This window comes from Carassius auratus, unplaced genomic scaffold, assembly GCF_003368295.1.
Source record: "Carassius auratus strain Wakin unplaced genomic scaffold, ASM336829v1 scaf_tig00001402, whole genome shotgun sequence".
In the NCBI taxonomy this organism is placed as follows: Eukaryota; Metazoa; Chordata; class Actinopteri; order Cypriniformes; family Cyprinidae; genus Carassius; species Carassius auratus.
The window spans coordinates 43,787-69,311 of NW_020523357.1; the positions used below are offsets into that span (position 1 = coordinate 43,787).

A 25,525-nucleotide genomic window follows, 5' to 3' on the forward strand; every position below is an offset into this window, starting at 1 on the left:
CCAGTCAGGGAGCCAGACAGCACCTCCTGTGGCATGCTGGGTAAGCTGCTCAAGTTGGGTAGCTGCCCACCAGCCCTCGAGACCCATTTTCTTTTATTAATGAATCTTTCTGTCTAGTTCCTTACTAATGCACACACCATATTTCACCCAGAATGAGCTTTTAAAGATCTTCGACAGTGCTTAATGCAGTGGGATACCAGGAGAGGATGTTTAAGAGCATGTAACTATACACTTCCTGAGACAGCATTTGGATTAATCAAAACAGACTGTCAGTTATCCATGGATCTGTTTAGTTCTGAGACAGCTGAGTCGAGATTTTCCACCCGGTGTCGTCCAGAACTCCACAACCCTCCGCCCCATGCATAGAGGAACCTTCCAATCTGAAACCATCTGTTCGGACCACTGGACCACACTCCCCTGAAACAATCTGTTCAGGCTGATGGAGCGATTTCACCGTGCTCCAGATACAGTATTAACATACAGTGGGGTCCAAAAGAGATTTTATGTTGGTTTCTTGGTTTAACATTTTACATTACATGTATTACACACAGGCACTGTACAATATATATATATATATATATATATATATATATATATAGTATGATTTTATATATATCATTTTATAGCTTCAATACATTTTATTATTTGAACTTAAAAGTAAAAGGCTTCTTTTCTGTTTTGCCTTATTTAAAGATTTGATTATACACAAATATTTAAATGTTTCTGTAATGTTTTTGTTCACTTTCAATTCAGTACAACTAAAACTATAACTAATGTGTGCTTATGTAAGAAATTATGTAAGAAATTTGATAATTTAGCTAAGATCCTTGCAAACAAGGTCAACACAACAATGATTTAAAAATAAATTAAGAATTAAATACTATAAAAAACGAATCACCAAAAATAGAATGATGAGTCAAAGTTTACTACAATTTAGGATATTTATTATATGAACATTTTTATTTTTCCCAAACCTATGACAAATACTGTACATGAATAGCATTGCTGCTGCTCATTTACTTATGAAGAATATGTGGAATATCAAGAAATTGAATTATGTTAATGAGAAATAGTCCATAAATCAAACTGATCTTATGCGTTCCAGTGTTAAATAAATACATTTTTAATAATCACTTAATTTCATTGTGGTCTCAGATGTTTGGACCCCACAGTATAAATCCACTGCTGCATGTATTTTCTCATAAAGGTCCATAATGCATGTGTGGATTATAAAATACATGTAGAGCTAAACTAAGATTATTGGCTACTTTAGATCTGTTAGAGCTGGGCAATCACATACTCAAGCTGTTTCTCTCTCGCTTCGTCTCTCTCTCTCTCTGTGACCACACCCCTCAGTCTATACCTCAGAACAAGGTCATATATAATTTACAACTCCAATAACCGCCAAAAAGCATTGCATATTCATTAAGTCTTTCATGTCAGATGTTGAATTTGAAAGTGCACAGAGTCAAAGCCCTCTCTGAACTCACATTTAAATTTCTGTCATAAAATATGGAGTGATCTTTTGTGTTTTCTTTTATTTCTTTCCTTTTTGTGTGCCGTCCTATTTGATATTCCAATATTATCCTTTGTGAGGGTGATATTGAAAGCTTGTGACACAGAGAAGAAGAGACATGCCATTGTATTTAATAAGCACAAAGATCTCAAAAGTAATAATAAAAGGATTATGAAAAATATCCCCTCGAAGTTGAATGCAAGGTTACTTTTCTTATGATGTCTGGTCATTTCAAGCACCACAAATGAACACCTTTGAGGACAATGTCCAGTATATCACTTAAAAAAAGAAAAAGAAAATCAGCTTTACCCTTAAATCAACTTCACCCTAACCCTATCACCAGCTAAAGAAGTAAAATATGTTGGTTTCTATTTCTGCACTTTGCACTGTAAAGCCCATCTGTACAATCTCATTGGTTTAAAATACAATTTTTGCATTACTACATGCTTCATTGAAAACATTTCCCATCATGCCTGGTAAGGATACTGACTAAGCATAGTAATGTTAGATTTGAAAGTATACAGAACTAAGATGGCGAGAGACATGTGGCAGGGAAGGATGAAATGGGTTACCTTAAGATTTTCCCGTTCCCTCTCTACACGCTGGAACTCCTGGCGCTCCTTGTCTAGAGCCACCTCTTTTGTGGTGATTTCATCTTTTAGCTGTTCGAACATGTGGTTCACGATCTTCACCTTGCGTTTCATCTCAGCGTTCTGATCCTAGAAGTGAACACCGGGTGGTGTGTTAGATATTGGCCAAACTTATACAGAAAGACAGCTGGGCAGACAGGTAGACAACCACCCTAGCAGATTCACACTCAGAACACAGCAGGAATGGGTCATCAGCAAAAAACTGACAACAAAGGACAGTCTTTTATAGACCTGAAAAATAAGTCTTCCACTTGAGTTTCTTACTGCTGCTTTCAAGGCTTCCTTTCCGGTGTTGACATTTTCTATTGATACAGAAAGTTTCAGGTTTTTCCTTTTTTATATATATATTATATATATAGGCAATAGACTTTGTTCGTATCACAGCTATGAATCTTGATTTGCTAGCGGTTTGCATGTGTCATTTTAATTAGGTAAAAAATTTGTGCAATGCAGGCTTAGTCATCAATATACTGATCCATTTTCCTGAAAGAAAAATACTGTATGCATTTTTATGCATAAATGCATATAGTACAATTCAAAAGATACTACTAATAAAAAAATTAAAAAAAAACTTTTATTTTATTATTCTTTTTTTATCACTTATTTATTCAGCAGGGACAAATAAATCCAGAAAAAAAATTATAAATTCACAAAAATATTAAGTTGTTTAAAGCAACTTTTTCAACACTGATAATATGTTTCTTGGGCACTAAATCAATATAAATAATTATTTCTGAAGGGTCATGTGACACTGGAGACTAGATCTGCTGAAAATTCAGCTTTGCCATTACACAAATAAATTACATTTTAAAATATATTAAAACAGAAAATAGCTATTTTGAATGATTTTTTATTAATTTAATTTTTAAATGTATTTATTTATTTATTTTATTAAATGCAGCCTTGGTACAAGTCCAAACAGTAGTGCATATAACGGTAAGGTTTGTAGGAGAATATTAGCATACAGATGGTTTCAAAGCTAATAGACATTGACTAAAGGCCACTAAACTTAGATTTTACGGATATCAGTGGATGGACTTTCATGAGGAATTAAAGTTTCATGACTTTTGGATAAATTTAGCTATTTCAATTTCTACGTAAGCCAGAAACATACTGGAAAGACATGAGGGTGAGCAATAACAGCATTTTCATTTCATGATGAACTTCTTCTTTAACTAACTTGCTTAGCATTAGTATCAGAAGTGGCAGTAGACATTCAAACCATGACAGTATCGGACCTGAAAGAGAAAAGTGACTATATAGAAGATGACAGTTCACACTAATTCTCCACTTTCGAGCTCTTCACGGCAGTGCTGAGAATGCAACTTGTGTTGCATTTTGAATTGCATTCTGACACATTTCGCAATGCATCAATGCGTGAAAATGTGTTTTGTGTAGCTAGTAGCTACATTCATGTACTTTCGTATCAGGCCACACAGCAGGGAGGCTACCTGCTATTTCAGACTTCCTGCAAATGGGGCGATTTCCCGGACAAAGATTAATGTTCACACCCCCCTACACAAGCTTCAGTTGGGCGAATTTCCCAAAGCAGTCATCCCATGGATCCACTGGCCTCTATGTCTGCTTTCATGCTCAAGGGGAGCAGATCTGTAAGATGAAGGTCTACACACACACATATTTACACCCTTACCTTGGCCTCAATCAGATTCTTGCTGAAGAGGTTCCGTTCTGTCCTGACATCCTCATAGAGGTTCTGCTGCTGCTTCAGTTTTGTTTCAGCTTCTGCGATTCCCTTCTTATACTCAAATATATGCATCTCCTTCAGTTTAATATCCTCAATATTCTCAAGAACCTGAAAAGACAGACAGAGACAGTGGGGTTAAATCTGGAAAACTACAACTAGTCTTTAGCTCTGTTTGAAACCTTTCTCTGTTGTCTACAAAGCAGCTACTTTCTAAGCATCCTACCTTGATTGAGAGTACAACGGTAAAATCACATGCACACATATTTAGCTCACACCGTTAAAACAGACTTGGATAACACTCAAAAATATCTGTTCAGATTGTAATCTTAAAACCAGGAAGAAAATCAGCATTTCCGAACACAGAATTGTTTTAAAATGTATGTTTAAGTCACGACATATGATTTATGTTGTAGAACAAAACATGACAGTCACTTTATATGTTAAACACAAACCTTATTTTACTCATAAATCAAAAAACACTATTCTAAAAAGCCATTCAAAACTTCCCCAGGGTTCCCATTGCGAATTAGCATTACAAATTAACAACACGACTAAACAGCTCTATAGAGTATAAAGTTAACATGTTGCCAAGCTAACACTCTAATCAGCACAAAATCAAGTACTGAGATACATTTTATTTAAATAGAGCATTATAGATGAAATTCTTAACTAAGGTCATCACACAATTGCATAATTCCCGAATGCATATTACAGTCAAAAATATTGAGTAAATAACATACAATCAGTCAAAATTTATTTATTCTTCAATAGCTGTTGTTTTTAGTGAAGAACACTAATTTCTTCTGAAATAATCAAATGAATTCAACTCACCACTCTTTCTGTTAATAATATATTATAGTTAATGTATAGTTAATATTATACAGGAGGCTTTCAAATATTTTGTTGGACACTGGGGGGCTTCGATTCAAAAAGGTTCAGAATGTTTTGAAAGAAAGGCAGGCCACTGTAATGTATGATTTCTTTATCTGTGAAAGATAAAGCTGATGCTCCCATAGATTTTGTTCAAAACAGGGTATAATGTGTGGCAACTTCATTTTGCCGCCTGCTGCTTCATACCGCCTTTCTGCAAAAATATTGAAAAAGTGTTTATGTTATTCATCGAGAGGTTATGCAACCTTGCACTGATGCAAATACAGACCCAGAATTGCCTTTACCTTTCTCCTCACATGTCATGTTTTGATTTGCTTTCTTTAACTCAGATATATTCACATCAGAAGAAGTTTAGACAACCAAACAACTTGCCGTTATTGAATTTCACTGCAGTCTGAATAGTTGCCCATTCTTGTTAACCTTTTCACTTTTGCATTTATCAAAGCACAAAAAAATACAGTTTCAGTGCAGTTTGATTGAAACAACACTAAAAAATATATTTACTTTGCCCTGTGCACAGGCTTAAAAAATACAAGGGAATTTAAAAAGGACGTTAAATTGATGGCAGAATGTGTCCAAGGCAATGCCATTCAAACTCACATATACTAATGTACATAGAGGATTAAATAGGTCCTGTAGTGATATTTTGACAACAGCTTTCAGACATACACGCCAAACACATTGTGTCTGTAGAGATAATAACGGCACATGTGTCAGATGAGTCCACTGGCTGTAAATACTCAGCCCTTCTGAAAGTACTGAGTAAATAATCAACCAAAGCATGAGAAAATAACACCAGTCACTTCGCTTAAATTCAGCAACTCACAATTCAAAGTCAGCTCCGGGGCCTTATAAATCAGACCTGCGAAGACCATAGAGTTTCTCCATCACCTCCTCTATAAATCTAGCTAAATTCACTGATCTGAACCTGGCAAAAGTCATACTTTTTTATCCCCTTAAATGTCATCCTATAGGACAATACATTGGTTTTGTCCACTGGGTGATTGTGTGGAGCACCGCAGTGCATAGAGACATCAATCATGTCAGATGTCAAACAATCTAACCTAGAAAAAGTCAAAAGAGAAATAGCGTTACAGTACCATATCTTTACATTACATTTATATATTCTAGTATATGAAAACACGTCCTCTTCTAAAGGAACAATTAGTTATATGTCAAGATTTTGTATAATAATGTTATTTATATATATATATATATATATATATATATATATATATATATATATATATATATATATATATATATATATATATATATACACACACAGTACGGACCAAAAGTTTGGACATGCCTTCTCATTCAAAGAGTTTTCTTTATTTTGACACTGAAGGCATCAAAACTATGAATTAACACATGTGGAATTATATACATAACAAAAAAGTGTGAAACAACTGAAAATATGTCAAATTCTAGGTTCTTCAAAGTAGCCACCTTTTGCTTTGATTACTGCTTTGCACACTCTTGGCATTCTCTTGATGAGCTTCAAGAGGTAGTCACCTGAAATGGTCTTCCAACAGTCTTGAAGGAGTTCCCTGAGAGATGCTTAGCACTTGTTGGCCCTTTTGCCTTCAGTCTGCGGTCCAGCTCACCCCTAAACCATCTCGATTGGGTTCAGGTCCGGTGACTGTGGAGGCCAGGTCATCTGGCGCAGCACCCCATCACTCTCCTTCTTGGTCAAATAGCCCTTGATGCCTTCAGTGTGACTCAACAATTTTAATAGTCATGAAAATAAAGAAAACTCTTTGAATGAGAAGGTGTGTCCAAACTTTTGGTCTGTACTGTATATATAATAAATAATGTTTAAGGAATTTTAATGTACAGATATATAGGAGAACATACATGCTCTCATTATTTTAAAGGTTCACCAATAAAATGCTAAGACATTTTTATCAGTCTTATAATTCAGGACTAAAAGATAATCACCCTTAATAGTTTTCTATAAATAACATGCCATTACTGATGGTGGAACATTTGTGAAATATAATGAGACAGTCTGGCGATGATATGAACTGGCCTTATAAAAATTACAGACTGAGGATCTACAGTTCATTACATTGGTAAAGACAGCTGTTTTCTAAATAACTAATGTATGTAATGCAATGCTAGTGTGTGAAGGGGGCAACAGATAATACTGCAAATAAATGTTTAATATCACTCACACACGTTTTTTATGAAATGTCTCCAAGACTTGAGAGCAAAGACGGCATTCTTGCACAGTTCCTGCAACAGCTGAATGGGAATGCTAACGAATAGCTTCTAGATTGTTTGAACCTTGTTTCTTATTTTAAATCTGAAGAATTTTTATTCTCTGCAAAGTACTAGCAAGATACAGTTGTGGAGTCAGATCTCAGGAGGCAATCTCAAAACCATTAGCTAAGAGCTTTTTCAACACGCGGCTTACTAATGCTTACGGCTGAGCATTTTTTACCTGGAATCAGATTATTAACTTTTCAAAAAAAATCTCTCTGAAAGAAAGCAAATGTTAGCAATGCTGAATACATGAAAGCGATGTTGTGCCTCAAATAGCCTCTGGTTCCTAGGAAACTGTGATAGATGTTCCAAAATAAACACCTTCTGCAACACAAACTTCATGTAGCTGAAAAATGAAAAAAAAATGAAGGCGAACTCTTGCACTGTTCGGTGTGTAAGACAGTATAAGGAGTGCTATGAGTACAGGCAGAATCTATAGATAGAAACAGTATGTCTGTTTCACTGTTCACACTGTAATCCTTGTTGATCCAATCAACAATCAGAAGTAAGATATAACTTTTCAGGAAATATCGGTTTTAGACTTAAAGGCCATGTTGGAGGTTAACCACCACTTTCGATTAATGGGTACATAAATCACTCAAGATATGTATATCATTTTTAAAATGTCTCAAAAATTGTCTTTTTTTTTTTACGCAACTCTGTGATGACGTCATGTTGGGGAGAAGTGGAGGAAAGGTAGCCTCAGCCTAGTATGATGCCGCGTTCCAGGCAACCTTTTTCCAACCTTAAACTCGTGAAAGTGCACTGTAACAGCAGTCAAACCCGTGACTTCCCACCCGTGAACTCGTACTAGATCGATGTACTCCGAGTTCCGACGTCACATAGCACGCAAAACAACAAAGAAAGCCCCTACGGATAATACCGCCTACGGACGCAGTGTTCATGCAAGTGGTACACGTTGAAAAAACGATTTTAGGTCAATGTAACGCAATAAAATAAATAATCTAGCTATAATTCCTTGCACTCAGAAAGTTTGGCGTAACTTGCCTGGAACAGTACAAAGTTGTTAGTCATGGTATGAAATAGTGATTACGAGCTCAAAAACCTGCCTGGAACACAGCACCAGAACTATAGTGACTGACTGGGATGAGGAAGAGGTGACAAGAGCCAACATGTATGATGGCCCGCAGCCGTATAATTTCAAACCTGCCAGACATGAGAGGGCAAATGAGGAATTGCCAAGAACTGATGTCCGTCAAAGTCAATTAAATGCATGGTACGAGGAGAATGAGTGGAGAGTTGGTGAAGTGTCCTGGTGAGTTGCTATCATTTAGCAATACAGCAATGAGCACTGGAGCTAGTCTACGAGCAGCAGAGCACAATAACGACACATATATATTTTTTTACTGTCACTGAATAGCACCGAGTGAAAAATCAAGGTTTTCTTTATATCTAGTGGCAGTGATCATGACGTTAGTTCAGATAAGTACCGGTAACCTTTATCATAGTGTCGTAGAACTGGTAAACTATGTCTTTGTCATCTAGAAATAGAAGGCATCATGCTAGCTATATGGGCGTTTCTAAGCGTTTAACGCTTCCTCCGGTGGAAATGTTGTTGCAAACGTAGCTGCGTGTCTGTCGCTGTGTTTGGCAGGGAAGCTTGTGCTGTAGGGAAGTGAGTGCGTTTTGGTAACTGTTGGTCGACATCTATCTGCCTGTCTGTCTGTCTATCTATATATCTAGTCTATCTATCTATATCTGTGTATTTATCTATTTATCTATAATCTGCGCTATCTGAATACTCTCGTCTACTACTCGTCTCTCTCTAGTCACTAGTCTCAATGCTCTCAAGGCGGGCTTTGGTAAATTCTCTCCCCATGGTGTGGTAATGCAATGCATTGCGTGGGAAAGAGACCACTGTAAGATAGTACCTACTATCTATTCCTAGGTACCTATAGGTACCTACCTATATTCCGTTTTGTGATACCCAACAACATAAAATACAATGGATAACAGTTTAAATGTTTATTACCAACAAGCAAATTGCACAAATTTGTTGAAAAATTAACCCTGCAACACGGTCTTTAAAACCAGGGTTAGGTGCTTCTACACCCTTGTCAATCAGTTATTATTTCCCACTGATTTTAGGAATAAATTATGTGTAGGGTTAGGTTTAGGGGTAGGGATTGGGTTACATCTTTAGGGTTAGGGTTAGGGTAAGGGTTAGGTTAGTTAAATTTCTGATCATTTTATTGCAAAAAAAAAAACACTTGTTAACTTTTGTAAAATCCTGACAATATTTTACAGAGCAGATGCAGGTAGTTTACACAGAAACAGGAACACTATTATATGGACTATATTATGTTTTGGGCTTATCTGTCCAAGAAAGAGAGTTAGAGGATGTGCCTGGAGCTGAATGTAAACCTGAATCCTCCTGTTCATGCTGCAGTGCACTTTCTCAACATAAAACATGAGAAAACAAATGTCAGGGCAAATGCCAGGATGCTAAGGGGTGTGTCAACACACACACACACACACACACACACACACACAAAAATACAGATTTTTTTCTGGACTACTGTTCAAGACAGATATTTTTAGTACAAATGTAATGACCATTACATCATAGTCTGTAATTATAATTAACACCACAGCTTTCAGATAAAAAAAAAAAAAAAAAAAAAAGCCTCAACAGATGGTTTTAATCATTTAATTTAAAGGAATAACTTGAGAGCAGCAAAAACTTTCTAGTAGCAAATTAAGTCTTACTAAGTGATTACTGGGCCAATCAGTCATCTATTTTTTATTTATTTATTTTTTTTTTATGCATCTAATGCATTTCCACAAGTATGTTATTTAAATGAATGACACATTAACTGAGAATAGCAGGTGACACATTAGCCAAACTGTAATTTTCTCATGTTATAAGTTCTCTTATAAAAGGTCATGGTGAGATAATGAAGCAAACTGCAGAGCTCATTTACAGGAATAGTTCTCCCCAAAATAACAGTCCTGTCATCATTTACTCACCATATGTAGTTTCAAACCTGTATGTCTTACTTTAATCCATGGAACACAAAAGAAGTTGGCACAATAAATGATAACAGAATTTTAATTTTTGGGTGACTGGCCCTTTAAGAAATGTAGCTTATCGATATAAAGTTGAAATACCATCATGTAATTAAAAAAGGTTAAACATCTGACTCAATAAGACTGTTTTCTAATTATGTTGTTCATGGCATGCTTGACTTAACTTCATAGTTGCCCATTATACCTAAACAAGTTTGCCATAAGTCCCTAGAAGTTTCTGGCTTGAAGTATGTTTAGAGCGGCACACACACATCGCTCTGTTGCGATAGCAACAGTTTTATATAGTCATCAGTAAGATGACTCACACAAGCATGCTAAAGTACTACAGAGTGAAGAAATGCCTTCAGGGATTACAAGTTAAAAACCAAGAGACTCTTTTAACTCTCAACAACTCTTAGAAAGTAAAACATTGTAAAACAAAGAAATGTGAGGGGATTTAAAAAAATGTCACTCTTAGGCCTTAAACATACTTTATGCAAGTATGAATGTAAATACATGAAACTACACAAGCAATATTTAATTTATTGTGTTTTGAAATGGGATCAAATTCAATATACATCTGTGCAATAATGTCTTGCATTCTCAGTACTGCCACAGAGGGCACTATAGCTTACGCTCAATGTTCAGATAGATAGATAGATAGATAGATTCTTTTTTCTTTCTTACCTTTTTCTAATTTAAATATTTTTTTAAAGATTGTCTTTAAATTTATAGTCATTTTGTAGGTTTTTCGTCTGTCCTCAATTTCACTTTCTATCCTCTTTTGTAAAATCCCTACAACAAAAGCCACCATTAATGACATCATCCTTCAGAAAGTGACATCATGTTTGGTTGTTTAGCTTGTCTCACTCTAAATCATTCTAAAAAAAAAAAAGTTAAATAAAAAAAAAAAAATACAGACACTAGTATGATAACATTAACGTCAAAATATGGCTAAAAATGAACAAAATTAACTTCAAGGTGACAATCTCAATCCTTCACTAAGCAATGGCAAACTTGTATGTGTATGTGTGTGTGTGTGTGTGTGTGTGTGTGTGTGCTGTACCTTCTTGGTGAGCTCACTGGCCTCGTTTATGTAGCGATCCCTCTCTTTCTCCAGCTGGTAGATGATCTTTCGCTGTTTCTGGGCTTCATCCCTGTAGTTTAAAATCTCCTGTTCCAGACTCTTCTTTGACTGTTCGTGTAGCTTAACAATGGTCTGCTGTTTGTCTGTTTCATTGGCCGCCTTGATCATATTCTGGAAGAAACATGCACACGCCGACACAAAGAGGTTATGCAAAAGATTAATTTGTAAATATACTAAGCAAAAGTGACTGAAGATTCTCAGAAATCAAACATAAAAAAAACGAGCTTGAGAATAGGATGATTTTATTCTGTTATATATTGCTTTTCAATAGATCAAAAGAATGATTCTCCTAAGTAAGCTGATATCAAAAGCTGTGTTTGTATGCCACAATGTGTGTGTGTGTGTTTGTGAGACAAAGTGTCTCCTGTGCAATTAAATATGAATATCCTGTTATTTTCATATGCACAATAGCAATGCAATATTCAGCATGTCAGCAGAAACATCATGCACCTTCTCTTGTTTTCTGAAATCCATCTGTGCATCATAACAGCGTGGGGAAGCTACAAGTACTGTGAAAATGCAGAACCGCTGCAGAATATTAACCCTAAGGATAAAAATATAAATCATAAAGACTCGCCGAAAAGCTTACCTGGGAATTAATATTAGTTTCAAGACATCCAAAGCACGTCCAAAACATTTAAGATCAGATCACTCAAACTAGCAGAGCTAAAACACAGATTTAAAGGGATAGTTCACCCGAAAAAAGAATTTATTACTAACCTTTATTCATAGAAAGTAAGGGTCCTACCACGATCAAGGCACAGAAACATTGCAAGGACATCTTTAAAATAGTCCATGTGACATCACTGGTTTAACTGTAATTTCATGAAGCTACGAGAATACTTTTTGCGCGCAATAAAATAAAATAATGACATTATTCAACAATTCTTCTCGTCCGTGTTTATAGCGCCATTTTGGAGAATATCACGATGTATGCACCTGTTTTTCTGCATGTAAACAATTCAAGTGCATGGTGCTGCTGACAGAACACGTATACACTGCACCTTGTTTATGTGCAGAGGAAAGAACATTCATGCATTGTAATATTCTCCAAAATGGCACGGTAGGATCCTTGCTGTCAATGGTAGGGTCAGAGAGCTCTCGGATTTCATCAAAAATATCTTAATTTGTGTTCCGAAGATGAACAAAGGTCTTACTGGTTTGGAACAACATGAGGGTGAACTATCCTTTATTAAGGGGGATTTTCTATGTGATTCAATTGATTATTATTATTTTTTAATTTTTTTTATTAATGAATCAAATAATAAAACTGAGTAAACAAAAAAGGGGCTTTTTGGTGTGTGATTCATTGAATTAATTAATTGATATATAATTTAATTATTAAATAATAATCAAAATAAATAAATAAAGGTTTGTGGGATTTTTATCTGTATGATTTATTTGATGAATTTATATATTTTTTATTTAATGAAATAATAATTCAAATAAATAAATAAAGGTTTTAGGCCTTTTATGTCCGTGATTCATTTATCTTTTTGATATACCACTTAATTAAACAAAACAATAATCTAAATAAATAAAGATTTGAAGGGCTTTTTAATGATTGTGATCCATTTGATTAATTATTTGACATATTGTTTTATTAATAAAAACAAACATATACATATTTTTTTTACATTACATTTAATGTGTGATGTGTACTGTGGGTGTGTAGGATTTATTTGATGAATTATTTGATATATTTCATTAAAAACAAATAATTATGTAAATATATAAAGATTTTAGGGGCTTTTTGTGTGTGTGATTAATTTGATGAATTATGTGATTTATTATTTATTTAATTAAATAGCCTAAATAAATATATAATAATAATAAATAATAATCAAAATAAATACAATTGTATCAATAAAAGTTATCAAAGCTTTTAAAATTAAGGTGGGTTTATTACATTTTGTACATTTCATCAGAAGACATTTGGTAAGGAAAAACACTAGAAGTTAGAAACACGTGTGCACACACACACCTTATTCAGGATGTCCCTCTCTCGCACCAGTTCATCTATAGCCTTCTTGTCCATATCCATCTGCTTTTTTGCAGTCTCCATTTCTAAGGAAAACAGAAAATAAAGATCTTATTATTTATTTTTTAGTTCTTCTTTCAAAGCCAGCGGGAGATAGTGCTAATTGTTACTTTTCTTTTTAAAAGGCTTTCCGCTAATAGGGTTGTTTTCAGAAGCACTTTCCACAGTCTGTGAAGGACCAACGTAAAATAATTACACAATTCAAAAAGCCCATTATACGGCTGCAGGCATAAGAAGGTAGAAAAGAGAACTGGGACATGGAAAGACTAAATGAAAGAGCGGGGATTAGCGGAACTGTGTAGCGGCCATCAGCGAGCAGCCGTGCATGAGTGGACATTGCGGGGCCGTGCTGTCATGTGAAATGGCCATTCCATGTTCTGTCCTCACATGACCCCGCCTCCTCTTCTCCTCGGACGGCCAGCTCACTGACCCCGCTGTCACAGCCCATCTCATCAATCACCCAGCCAACCCTGATTAAGATGACCACATCCATCACAGTGGAAACCCCCGATTAAGATGACAACAGGGCTCTGGCTCCATCCATCAGCCGTCAAACACCCTCCGTTCGAACCAACCAATCAGAGCCTGGAGACTTTCACTAATATGAGGATTTCTTTATAAATTACTGGCTTGATGACAAGTCTGATCATTTGTCAAACTGCGCAGATGGGATCAAGGACACTGCGATAAATTAAGTGCAGAGTAAGGAGGTTTTGTTTTTGTCATTCTGTGAAACTTCCACACATACAGTACTATTTCCTCTCCATATTTAGCAATTCCAAAGTGCATAAAGAAATGAGAAGAAATGTTACAGTGAGTTCTAATTGGATCTTAGAACGGCAGGGAAAAACATGCTAAATACAAAATAATAAGAAGCAATAAACCCTGTAGTAGATAAGAGCAAAATTAATAGCCGGAACAACCGTTAAAGGGGAGGAGAAAACTTTCTCTTTTGTTTTTAACATCATTTTGCATCTCTTTTGTTGTTAACATCAAAGCCTATGAATCCAAGAAACTTTTACTGTATTTTTACACAAATATTTCTCATTTAATAAACCAGGCAGATGACAGCATTTTCAGATTACATGATGGAAAAATTATAAATATTAATATAATTATAAAGTATATTGTTTTTATTTATTTGTGACCCTGGACCACAAAACCGGTCATAATTAGCACGGGTATATTTGTAGCAATAGCCAAAAATAAATTGTATGGGTCAAAATTATACACTTTTCTTTTATGCCAAAAATCATTAGGATATTAAGTAAAGGTCATCTCATGGATCATTTTTATATAAATTTCCTACCGTTAGTATATCAAAACACAATTTTTGATTAGTAATATGCATTGCTAAGAACTTAATTTGGACAACTTTAAAAACTATTTTCTATTATTTGGATTTTTTTAGCACCCTCAAGATTCAAGATTTTCAAATAGTTGTATTTCGGGCAGATAGTGTCCTATCCTAACAAACCATACATCAATGGAAAGCTTATATATTCAGCTTTCAGAGGAAAACAGCTTCTTGATACAAAGGTCTTGAAGCAAAACCATCTTTGTAGATCCACTGTAAAGATGATTCCTAAGAACAGAGCACAAGAAACAGTTTCTAGCCACATGAAACATCACGAAACAGCCACATTAAAAGATTCCTTGAAAGTTTACATTCACATCAAAGAATAGCAGAAGGACTGTCTTTTGTGCAGCAATTCCACTAACAACCTACTCAGACAAAGCTCTCTGGATTACAGGTCTGATAGTCAATAATTGATGAGACTGACGGAAGTGTCCAGCTACATTGGCCCTAGGGTTTCCCTGAGCAGTGCAGACTGTATGGTGTGAAGATAAGACTGAGGTTAAGCACCAACACTCCACAGATCTCATCATTTAGCCAATGTTTTGATCTAAAGTGACCAACAGGGACAGTCCCACTGCAGCAACCTAAGAGCTGTGTTCAGTTACACAACGCTGCCGGCTCTACCTGCAGCATTCTGGTTACAAGACCAGATCTTTACCACTGTGCTATCTAGCCAATCAGACACAGCTGAAGCCATTAGGACCCACATCCACAGCTGGGATGGACAGATCATGGTTATCATCGGGGTAATGGATGCTGGTGTTGGTGAGAGGTCATAGTGGTTGGAAGAAGAAAGATGGAGTGAGCAAGTGTGGTGGGGAGAAGCAAGAGAAGAGAGACCAATCTGTCAAAGAACAGATTCAGATCATATGATGTTTACCACAGGTGTATGTCACAAACTACTAGAAGATGAAACATTTACACATCTTTTAAACGTATAAGCACATGGATCTCTTTAATGATGGTTTACAAATGGTTTTGCTTCACAGCTCAGATTTTACACTGGACGTCAATTTGCAAATTATCTACTGTATAAAAGTTACAAAAATGCTAGTAAAGATTGCACTGGATTAAAAGATTAAAACATTAATATTACCATGACCCGCCAAACTAAATATTCTATTTAATGACTAGAACAATAGTAGCACTACATAACTAAACATACTGAAAAATATATTAAATTCAAACTGCTTTATTATTAATAATAATATTACTATGACCCGCATGGCCCATTGCATTGCATTGCATAAAATAAGTCGTACAACTATTTGAAAATATGGATCCCGAGATTGTAAGAAAATATCTAAATTCTGAGAAGTTGTCTAAATTAGTTCTTAGCTAATCATACTACTAATCAAAAATTTAGTTTTGATATATTTCGGAAATTTACAAAATATCTTCATGGAACATGATCTTTACTTAATATCCTAATGATTTTTGGCATAAAAGAAAAATCTCTCAATTTCATTATTGCTAAAAATATAGCCCAACTTAAGACTGGTTTTATGGTCGAGGGTAACATATAAATATAGCCTTAAACAAACGTTAGGCTAAACGTTCAGGATGGGGTTTTGTATTAGGTGATACATTTAAGTGACACATTTGTCTTTGAAGTGCACAACAATAGATTTGATAAGTCTTCCTGGCTTTTAAAATTTGATAGACCCATTTATTTTTGCTGTCCTATGCACAATTATACGGTTGGATCCGTTATCTATTGGTATTATTTTGTCGCTTTGTCCCTACACAACATTTTTTAGAACAGACCCACAACCCTTTTGGGTCATAACTCACTGATTTACAACATGATCCCGCATGATCCTATAAACATTGCTTTACAAACTGATTTTGATAGATAATTCCATTTCGCTCCATTCATTTCCCCTTTTTATTGTTTCGTTATATCACCCCTGTTCAACCTTACAAAGCACAAATAAACAAACCATTTTATGCCTCCAGATAAGAAGTCTTAGCTCTGAACATGAATTGGACAGAGAGGCTAAGGTCACTTTATCACCCCCAGAGTCCAATGTTTCATTTCCCTAAAGACACTGGAACTGAAGCACACACACAGCGCCTTTGGGGGTGTGCAAGGAAATATTTTTTATTTAACTATAAATTAACAGGTTTGACATGAGCTACTGTGTCACACATGTCAATGTTTTATTGACAAATAAAATCAAGCATTATGTGAGTGTGATGTAAGTGTTTTTAAGGCTACAATGTAACAGAAATAGGTATATCACATTTGTCTCTGCGACAGCCATAGGCCCTCTAAACAACATAAATCCTAAAAAGATGTAGCCAGTCAAAAACACTCTTTGGTTCTTAATCATTGTGTGTGGAGAAGCTTGTGTCTAGTAAACAACAGTTTATCTTACCAAAAACCCGCTATCTAGATTTTCATATCAACAGGGAAGAACAGGAGACAAACAGGACCGTGTATGTGCCGGTGGAAATGAAAATCAGACATGTGGAGAGCAGAGGAAAGAGGTCAAATGAAAAAAAAAAATTAGAATAAATTGAACTACATGTATCCATTGTTTGAATGTAATTACTCTCAGCTTTATCTTTCTTCAGAACGTATTACCTTTGTTTAGAAAAAAAAGAAAGAGAACAAAGAAATGAAGATGATGGCTTTCGAACAGATGTGGAAAAGAGGTCTTAACTCAAGTCTTCTTGATAATGTCAGTCAAGGTTTCATAATGTCATCATAATTTAGTTTTAAAATGTTCATTTTGCAACCTCTCTTTGTGCAGGTTGTCACCCCAATCAAAGCAGTCTTTTATCTGATGAAACAAACAGCAAAAGAGAAATATTGTGAAGTATCACTACAATAAAAAAAACTGTTTTCTATATTAATATGTTGTAAACAATAATTTATTCCTGTGATGACAAAGCTGTATTTTCAGCAGCCATTCCAGTCTTCAGTGTCACATGATCATTCAGAAATCAGTCTAATATGCGGATTTGCTGCTCAGTGACCAGTATGATTTCAAAATGTCTTATTTCTTAGCTTGGCTGCATAAAAACAAAAATCATCACAAATTCTGCTGTCAATTATATGACTCGCTTAAATAAATTAGACCCTGCATGGAAAGAAATAATGTAGGCTGGACAGTACAGTACCAGTACAGTGGTAAAGAGCGAATGGGATTGCAAAGAATTTGAATAAATGTATAACTATGGAAATTAATTTTACTACAGTGTCATTTCATATTCATACAGATTTAAATAATACATTTGTGCTGTAGAGTTCAACTGTGGGTAAATGTGTGTGCGTGTGTATGTTCTTGCCTCTATCCAGTCCAGTAATCTGGTTCTTCAGTGTTTCTCTCTGATTCTCCACCTCCACTTTGTGTTCCTCCATCTGTCTGAGTCTCCTCTGCACCCCTTCTCTCATTTTGGTAAGTTTAGTGATCTCCTGTTTCAGCTGGGTTACTTCCTCTTCTTTCATCTGGACCACACAGGACACGAGCCATTAGTGTATGTCGCTGTGTGTACATGTGAAGCCCAAACTAGACATCACTAGCTAAAAACAACCAGGTGCATGCAGAAAACCTTTAAAAACTCATAAATCAAATATATACACTACCGTAAAAAGTTTAATGATTTTGAAAAAAAAAAATTATCATGCCCGCCAAGGCTGCATTTAATTTGATCAAAAGTACAGTTAAAACAGTAATATTTAAAATAACTTTTTCTATTTATTATATTTCATTAATAGCATTTTGGATTTTATTCCTGTGGCACAAAGCTGAATTTTCAGCAGCCATTACTCCAGTCTTTAGTGTCACAGAAAACTCTTTTGTTTTGATCAATATAATGAATCCAGGTTAGAAAAAAGGGTAATTTTTATATGCTATTTTACACTTATGCTTCTGTCGAATTGAATAACTGACTGACTGACTAATATAAATGCCAATAGATACACAAGATAATAATTGCCAGCGAATAAGCTGAACACATGTACATGTACTAGGAGCAAGAATGCTCTGGAATGCTAAAAGTGTGCCCCCTTGTGGCCAACATGAGGTTTGCGATCATTACTCATTCACACTGACTCACATGGCGAGCAGGGAGAGCCAACACTACAAACAAGGTGCAGTAAATTAGAAATGGGAATCTAGTTTGCAGAACTGTTGTGCAGGTTGACTTTGCCTCGCACTCAAGAGTGATGCAGATAATGAAGATAGAAAGAAAGCCTCACGTGTTCAGTCAGTATGTGTGAAACAGAATGTCTTTTTGTTCCCTTATTGGTCAATAATACTACACTACAAAAGATGTGCCCATATTACATTGAATGCCTAACAATGCAGCTTCAGCATATCCTGCAGAGAGGTGCATTCATTCCCAATGATCTCCCACCAGACTAACAAGCCACTAGAATACAAGCCAGAACAAAGAGAATACAGGGCATTTCATTAAATGTAACATTTGCTGTATTAACCCCCACAGTGACTCAGTTGGATGCCTGCCGGAAGTTTCGAGCAGGAAAGATCCATCACTAGTCTGACGGGAGAGGAAGAGGAACGGAAGCCTTCTTCATCCTCTAGAGCTCTAATTATATAAGAGCGAGACAATTTTGTCAGATTTAAAGAGGGCAGCTCCATAAATCTGTTGGTTTGTGTGTGCGTGCCTACAGTTTGATGTCTATAATTGATTGCCAAGTAATGTAGGGTAGAGGTTTGTACATTCCTCTCTAGGAATGAGGTGAAGTACAGTTTTTTTTTTTTATTGCATACACACACATTTTTTTACTTATCACACAATTTCTGAAACCTGACACTCAATCACCAGAACCACACACCAAATCTGCAGAACCATGCACCAATTCTCAGCCTTTGCAATTTCATAAAGCACTTTTTTACTTTTTTTTTGTAACACACGAAAACCGAACAGGAATTAATATTATGACAAAGATGGTTGCAAATGTTTGCTTTTGAGATGTGTTCAAAAGTGCTTCATTTTGCAGGAGATGTGAGCCATTTTACATTCTGTGTATGCATTTCTTGGATTTATAGTTCTGAAAAAAGTTCAAAATTCAAGTTTTGAAAAAAGAGGCAGAGTTTTGAAAATGCAAGTACTTGAAAAAAACTGTATAAGGATACTGTAGGAATAAAAATGTCACCAGACTTTAGACATTATGGCCTCAAATGTAAAATGCCTTTTCAAAAATGTAAAATAAATAAAGTATTTAGAGGTTATAGTTCTTATAATTGGTCTATAGTATGCCCACATTTAGTTAATTAATTAAAGATGTGTCTCTGTGTGTGTGTGTGTGTGTGTGTACCTTAAGGTCCGATGCTCTCTGTTGGTTCTGTTGGGAGAGCTGCTCTAGGCTGTTGCCATTTTGTTCATTATCCTGCTGGAGTTTAGTGTTTCGATGTTGGAGTTGTTCCATTTCTTTACTGGTTTTCTCATTTATAATCTGTCAGAGAGAATACAAATTACTTTCAGAAGTTCTGCATGTGTGTGTACATTTTTTCCCAGCCTAGCTATTCCGTATGACAAAATAGTTGAAAAATGTTTTTAGATATTAGCTAAATTTGACAAACTCTCCCTCTAGAGAGGTTCTCAATACAGTAATGTACAACTTTTGTAACTCTTACATAAAGTCAGTGCTTATTCCAGAAAGTTTTCTGTAAGGGTTATGGCAGTGAACTAAGATGCCCTACCCTTCACTTTCATGATACTTTATATCACTTCTTCACCCAATGACCCTAGATCAGAGTTCCTTACTTTGTGTTCCTGGAGCTGTTGTTCCAGTTTCTGCTGATCGTCCTGCAGACGCTGACTCTGCTGAGTCAGTGATTTTATCTCCGTTTGTTTGGACTCCAGGTCAGTTTGAAGCTGCTTCACTTCTTTTTCCAACTTCTCCTTCCTCCTGGTTTCCCGATGAATCTCATTCTGACGCACCTGGATGTCCTGCTGGAGCTGTGAGATACAGAGAGTTTTGTTCCATTATACCTACAATGGGCACTATCCATCCATCCATCCATCCATCCGTCTATCTAGCAACAGCTACTGTGTGCAAATGACCATTACTTCACTGCTTTAACTTTTGGAGCACGAGCACTTCTAAATGGAATACATTCAGAGTTTAAAGTGGTTTGTCAGACCACTTATTGATTTTCTTACTGTGCTATGCACAGTAAACACTTTAAGCTAGTTTATTTTGCCAGGGAAGTGACAGAGGAATCAAATCTGTCCAAATTTACAAGTTTAAGTGCCACATTCACAGGGTTTATGTTCCATTTCTCACAACGGACAAAGATACAAGACAAAAACTGCTAGAAATTCCTATACGTTTGAAGAGTAAGAATCCCCACACACCATATTTCAAATATTGATTTGCTGACACAGATGGACATTTGAGACAAAAATGCTTTCATTTATCCTAAAACGTTTTCAAAATTGTAGTTAAGCACTGCTCATATTGATTTCTGATATATTTTTGAATTCATGTTTTTGCATGTTCTGGTACTCACATAAAGTTATCACAAGACCAACACTTTTAAAAAAAGGTGCTTTAAAATGTTCTTCACAGTGGTGCCATAAAAGAACCATTTTTGGTTCCACAAAGAACCACTCAGTCATAGGCTTTTTAAATAACCGTCTCTTTCTTACCTTTTTATAATCTGAAGAATGTTTTTTGCCAGAAAGAGCCTTTTGTGAAACAGAAAGGTTAACGGTTCTTTATGGAACCATTTAGACAAAAAGGTTCTTCTATGGCATCATGATGCACCTTTATCTTTAAGAGTGCAGTGGTGTCATACATTATGTTTTTTATGTTATACCTGAGCAATTGTGTCCATGGCTTTGTTCTTCTCAGCCTCTATCTCCTGCTGAGCATCAGTGGCTTTAGTGAGGTTCTCCCGGAGAGTCACCACCTCTGACAGCAGCTTGTCTCTCTGACTGGTCAGGTCCTCTTTGATCTTTAACAGATCGCCAATGCTAGACACATTCACAAAGGTTTATGAACAAGCCTTGTTCTCCATCCTCACCAGAACACATCAAAAAGGTCCTTTGAGGGCCATATACCATAGCACATAGTTATGTATAAAAAAAACACATTTTAAAAAAAGAAAACCTATCTGTAAGATGAAAGCGTGTAACTGCCTCTGTTCTACCAGAATCAAAAGAAAAACGGAGAATAGAGTGAACATAAAGTTGTACATTGTTCACCTGTATTCTTGGCCCTCAGAGACCCCAGCTCCCTTTTCAATGAGCTTGTTGAGATGGGTTATTTCCTCCTTCAGTTTCTGGATTGTTTCTTTTGCCTGCAACTCCTTTGCATGTGAAGCTTCAACCATTTTCCAAGCCTTGTCAATTTCCTAATCAACAGTAAAATAAACAGATAATTTTCTAGGGCAAATAATGTGGTAAAATTAAGCCTAAGATGAGGACATCATGTTTACTTCTGAGCACAACATCCATTTCAGAGTGCAGCAATTTCAGGCTAATGTACCATTTTAAGAGAGGTGATTGTGGCTTGATCCTCATCAGCTAGTTTCAAGGCTGTAGATACTTTGACGGTGTTGGACATTATCTCTGCGTTCAGCTCCCTGCATTTGGACATCAGTCTCTTTTCGTTCTCGTGGGACTTCTGCAGAGCTTTGGCGATCTTCTCATATTCCACACGGAACTTCTCAAATTTTTCATCTCCTAATAACTCATTTAAAACCTCCTGGATGTCTGTTTCCAGGGCTTCAAAGGTGCTTTCCTCAGTCTGGAAATCAGAAGATGAATTATAAGAAGTTGACTGGTAACTGAGGACCTATGCTAACAATGTACCAATGTTTGAAGAGAGTCTGAAAGAGCTGAAGAGAGTCTGGCAGGTTTGTAACAGTTTGCAAGTCTACAGTTACTGCTGATGACATACAGAACTGAAATATATGATCAAACACAAAGAACAAAGAGGAGGCAGAAGGTGCTGGTGTTAATACAGCTGTTGGAGATTTCACTGCAGAAACATCACAGAAATTAATGAAAGGAATCATGCACTGAAGCTTTGTCTAATCCATCTAAATATTCAGTTTATTAATTGCGATCAATCATTCCTTCAAATCATTATTTCAGATCTCTGAGCGATTACAAGATTTACAAAAGATTGATAGGGTAAAAAGCCTATAAGGCATGTTTTTGAAGAAATAATTGTTGAAGAAAGAAAGTAAAAGAACTGTTACTTTCAATTTGCACTTCCTTGCTGTAGAAATAAATAAAGCTTTTATCCTTGTGTAAAGGTAAATAGCAAATAACGAATATGGTTAAAATGGGACACTTTCTGATAATTTTCCATGATGTTGTTTCAAATAAAATTATAAATATCTGTCCCACTATCTGAATTTATAAACCATAAACCAAGCTGTTAATGTTTACAACAATGATGACAAACAAATGTAGCCCAGGCCTACTCCTAAAAAAACAAAATCACCTTATCAAACTGGTAAAGTCTCATAAAAAGAGGTTCCATAAAACTAAATTGTTTTGTATTTGTTTGTTTTTTCGTATTTTGTATTTTAACTTATAAAATGCAATTTTATTTAGAGTAACGTTATATAATATTTTAGGTATTTCATCTAGCATTGACTGTAACGTTAGACTACTTTAAAAAAGTAACTGTAACAACGCGAAATACATTTTTTTTAGGATATAGTGCAATGTAATATTAAGATATTTCACTGGGACCACAGCAGAAATGTAACGTTTGCGTTTGAAATGCTAATAACTAACGTTAACTTAGTCATTAGCATCTCAAACACTATATTCTAGCAGTGTCTTATTCTAAGATCTAGTCCTAGTTGTTATGTCACTCCTCACAGTGTCAGATCAACATAACGTTACCTCCATTATGGTCGTTTGTCGTTCCTCTTTTAAACGCAGCAAGATCTTGTTGTTTTGTATTTATTGAACTGTAACATCCGTGTTTTGCTTTAACAACACGCACTACACACTGTTTTGGTCACCAGGGATACGCGTCCTCGTTGCCTGGCAAACAAGACCCGCTGAGCAGTTTGGTTCAACTATTGTGCCTCATAAAATGATTATAACGGGACACAGCGTTCCATAATTTTACGAGAGGGAGAAGACACTTGGAAATGAAGAATAATCAGTAAATATCATCAAATCAGTAATCAGTAAATATTCATCAAAGTTTTAGTGCTTGAATCATGCTTTGTTTGTGTTGTTCTTTACACTAGGTGGCAGCTTTACACAGTGTAACGCCTTGTAATAAAGAGCAGTGAACGATATTTATCAGCCGTCAGTATCACCGAGTTCCATTAAACATATGTGTAACATAGGGTGAGTTCAGCAAATATGGGACAAATGATTATTATGACCAAGTGTCCTTTAAAATGTTTTAATTAAACTGTCATTAATTACTGCACAAGGACACTGTCATTCTGGAAGTGTTTTAACATCATAATAGGAATAATTTTTTTTTTTTTTAATAAAAAAAATTAAGGCACACTTTGCTAAACATTTACGAACCATCTATTGTACTACATTATAATTAAAAATAAATAAATAAATAAATACAAATTGATTGATTGATTGATTGATTGATTGTATCATTCAAATATATATTTTTATATGTGGATAATTAAAAAAAGAAAAAATATATACATTTTTTAAATTATATATATATATATATATATATATATATATATATATATATATATATTATATATAATATATATTTATAATATATTATATATAATATATATTTAATTTAATTTAATATATACACATACATACATACATACATTTTTCACACACAAGATTGAAATGGAGTGGTCCATCACAAACCAAAACACTTCACAGTGACATTTCTGGCATTTGAATACCTCGAAAGCTCTCAGTAAGACACACGTATCAGTTCTACCTGGGACAAATCCTCTCTGCGAGTCATCCCAAATCTGCAGCACATGTACTCAGATACGCAACCCGCCCATTACATAATATGGTTATGTTATTAATCATTTATAATTACACTTCGCTGTCCTTAGCCATGCTGAATGACGTCAGATGACGCAACGAGAGGTGTGGAAGTTCCTAAAGACCTACTGAGTCACTTTTAGACGGCGTCTAGCCTAAATGTGTTAGCATTTTCTTAAATATTTGTCATTTAAAAATGTATTATTAGATAAATGTGATTCAAGCAGTTTTTTGGCATGACTGTAAGTTATCAAACATTACCAAAGCTTGGAATATATGCAAAATAAATAATTTTGTTATACTGTATGACTTAAACTACATGGAATTTATATATTTGGTAGGTTTAACCATAATAAAGCCCCATGTACTGGACACTACTTCTACTACTATTACTACTATTGTTTTATTATTTTATGGTGATAATAATAATAATAATAATAATTATTATTATTATTATTATTATTATTATTATTATTATTATTATTATTATCAATCATTTGTTTCTAATTTTAGACAATTTCCATATTAAAGTCCATCAAAAAGACTGTGAAATGTGTAACTTTGAGTGGTTATTACGACGTGTTTTGGCTGTTGCCTGTTCTGGATCTCCCTTGAATGTTATGTTCCTATCTTCCTGAAGCAATGTTGAGTCATTGACGCCAATAAAAGTGACACATTGTCATCAGTTCGTGCGTCTGCACCTGAGCTTTTAAAGATCTCTAAATAGTGTTCATATACAGAAGTTTTGATTGGTTGGCTTCCCTAAACAAAAGCATCTGGCAGTGCCAAATTGAATAGGTGAGTGGATTATATGCTTACGAGGATACATTATGCTGATGGTTGAGGCAGTATATTTGATGTAGAAGCAGGCGCGACAGATGCGCGTTAAATCCCCGAAAACGGCGTGCGTCAAAAACCCACCAGAGCAGGATGACAAAACAAATATCTGAGAGAAGAAAAGTTAGCAATTCA

The 25,525-nt window shown here is 35.3% G+C and overlaps 1 protein-coding gene across 1 annotated transcript in view; it reads right to left on the reverse strand.

Moving 5' to 3' along the window:
- LOC113069323 (cilia- and flagella-associated protein 58-like) overlaps window positions 1-23,583 on the reverse strand; it is a 61,680-nt gene extending 38,097 nt beyond the window's left edge. Inside the window, exons 1-11 of the mRNA XM_026242324.1 lie at window positions 23,459-23,583; window positions 22,083-22,343; window positions 21,800-21,948; window positions 21,412-21,568; window positions 20,354-20,548; window positions 19,905-20,042; window positions 17,909-18,068; window positions 13,195-13,277; window positions 11,130-11,321; window positions 3,818-3,979; window positions 2,089-2,235 (exon numbers count right to left, since the gene is read on the reverse strand). Coding sequence (XP_026098109.1) covers window positions 2,089-2,235; window positions 3,818-3,979; window positions 11,130-11,321; window positions 13,195-13,277; window positions 17,909-18,068; window positions 19,905-20,042; window positions 20,354-20,548; window positions 21,412-21,568; window positions 21,800-21,948; window positions 22,083-22,343; window positions 23,459-23,464 — 1,650 coding nt within the window. The 5' untranslated portion in view covers window positions 23,465-23,583. The remainder of the gene's footprint in view (window positions 1-2,088; window positions 2,236-3,817; window positions 3,980-11,129; window positions 11,322-13,194; window positions 13,278-17,908; window positions 18,069-19,904; window positions 20,043-20,353; window positions 20,549-21,411; window positions 21,569-21,799; window positions 21,949-22,082; window positions 22,344-23,458) is intronic.
- Between the last annotated feature and the right edge of the window lie 1,942 nt (window positions 23,584-25,525).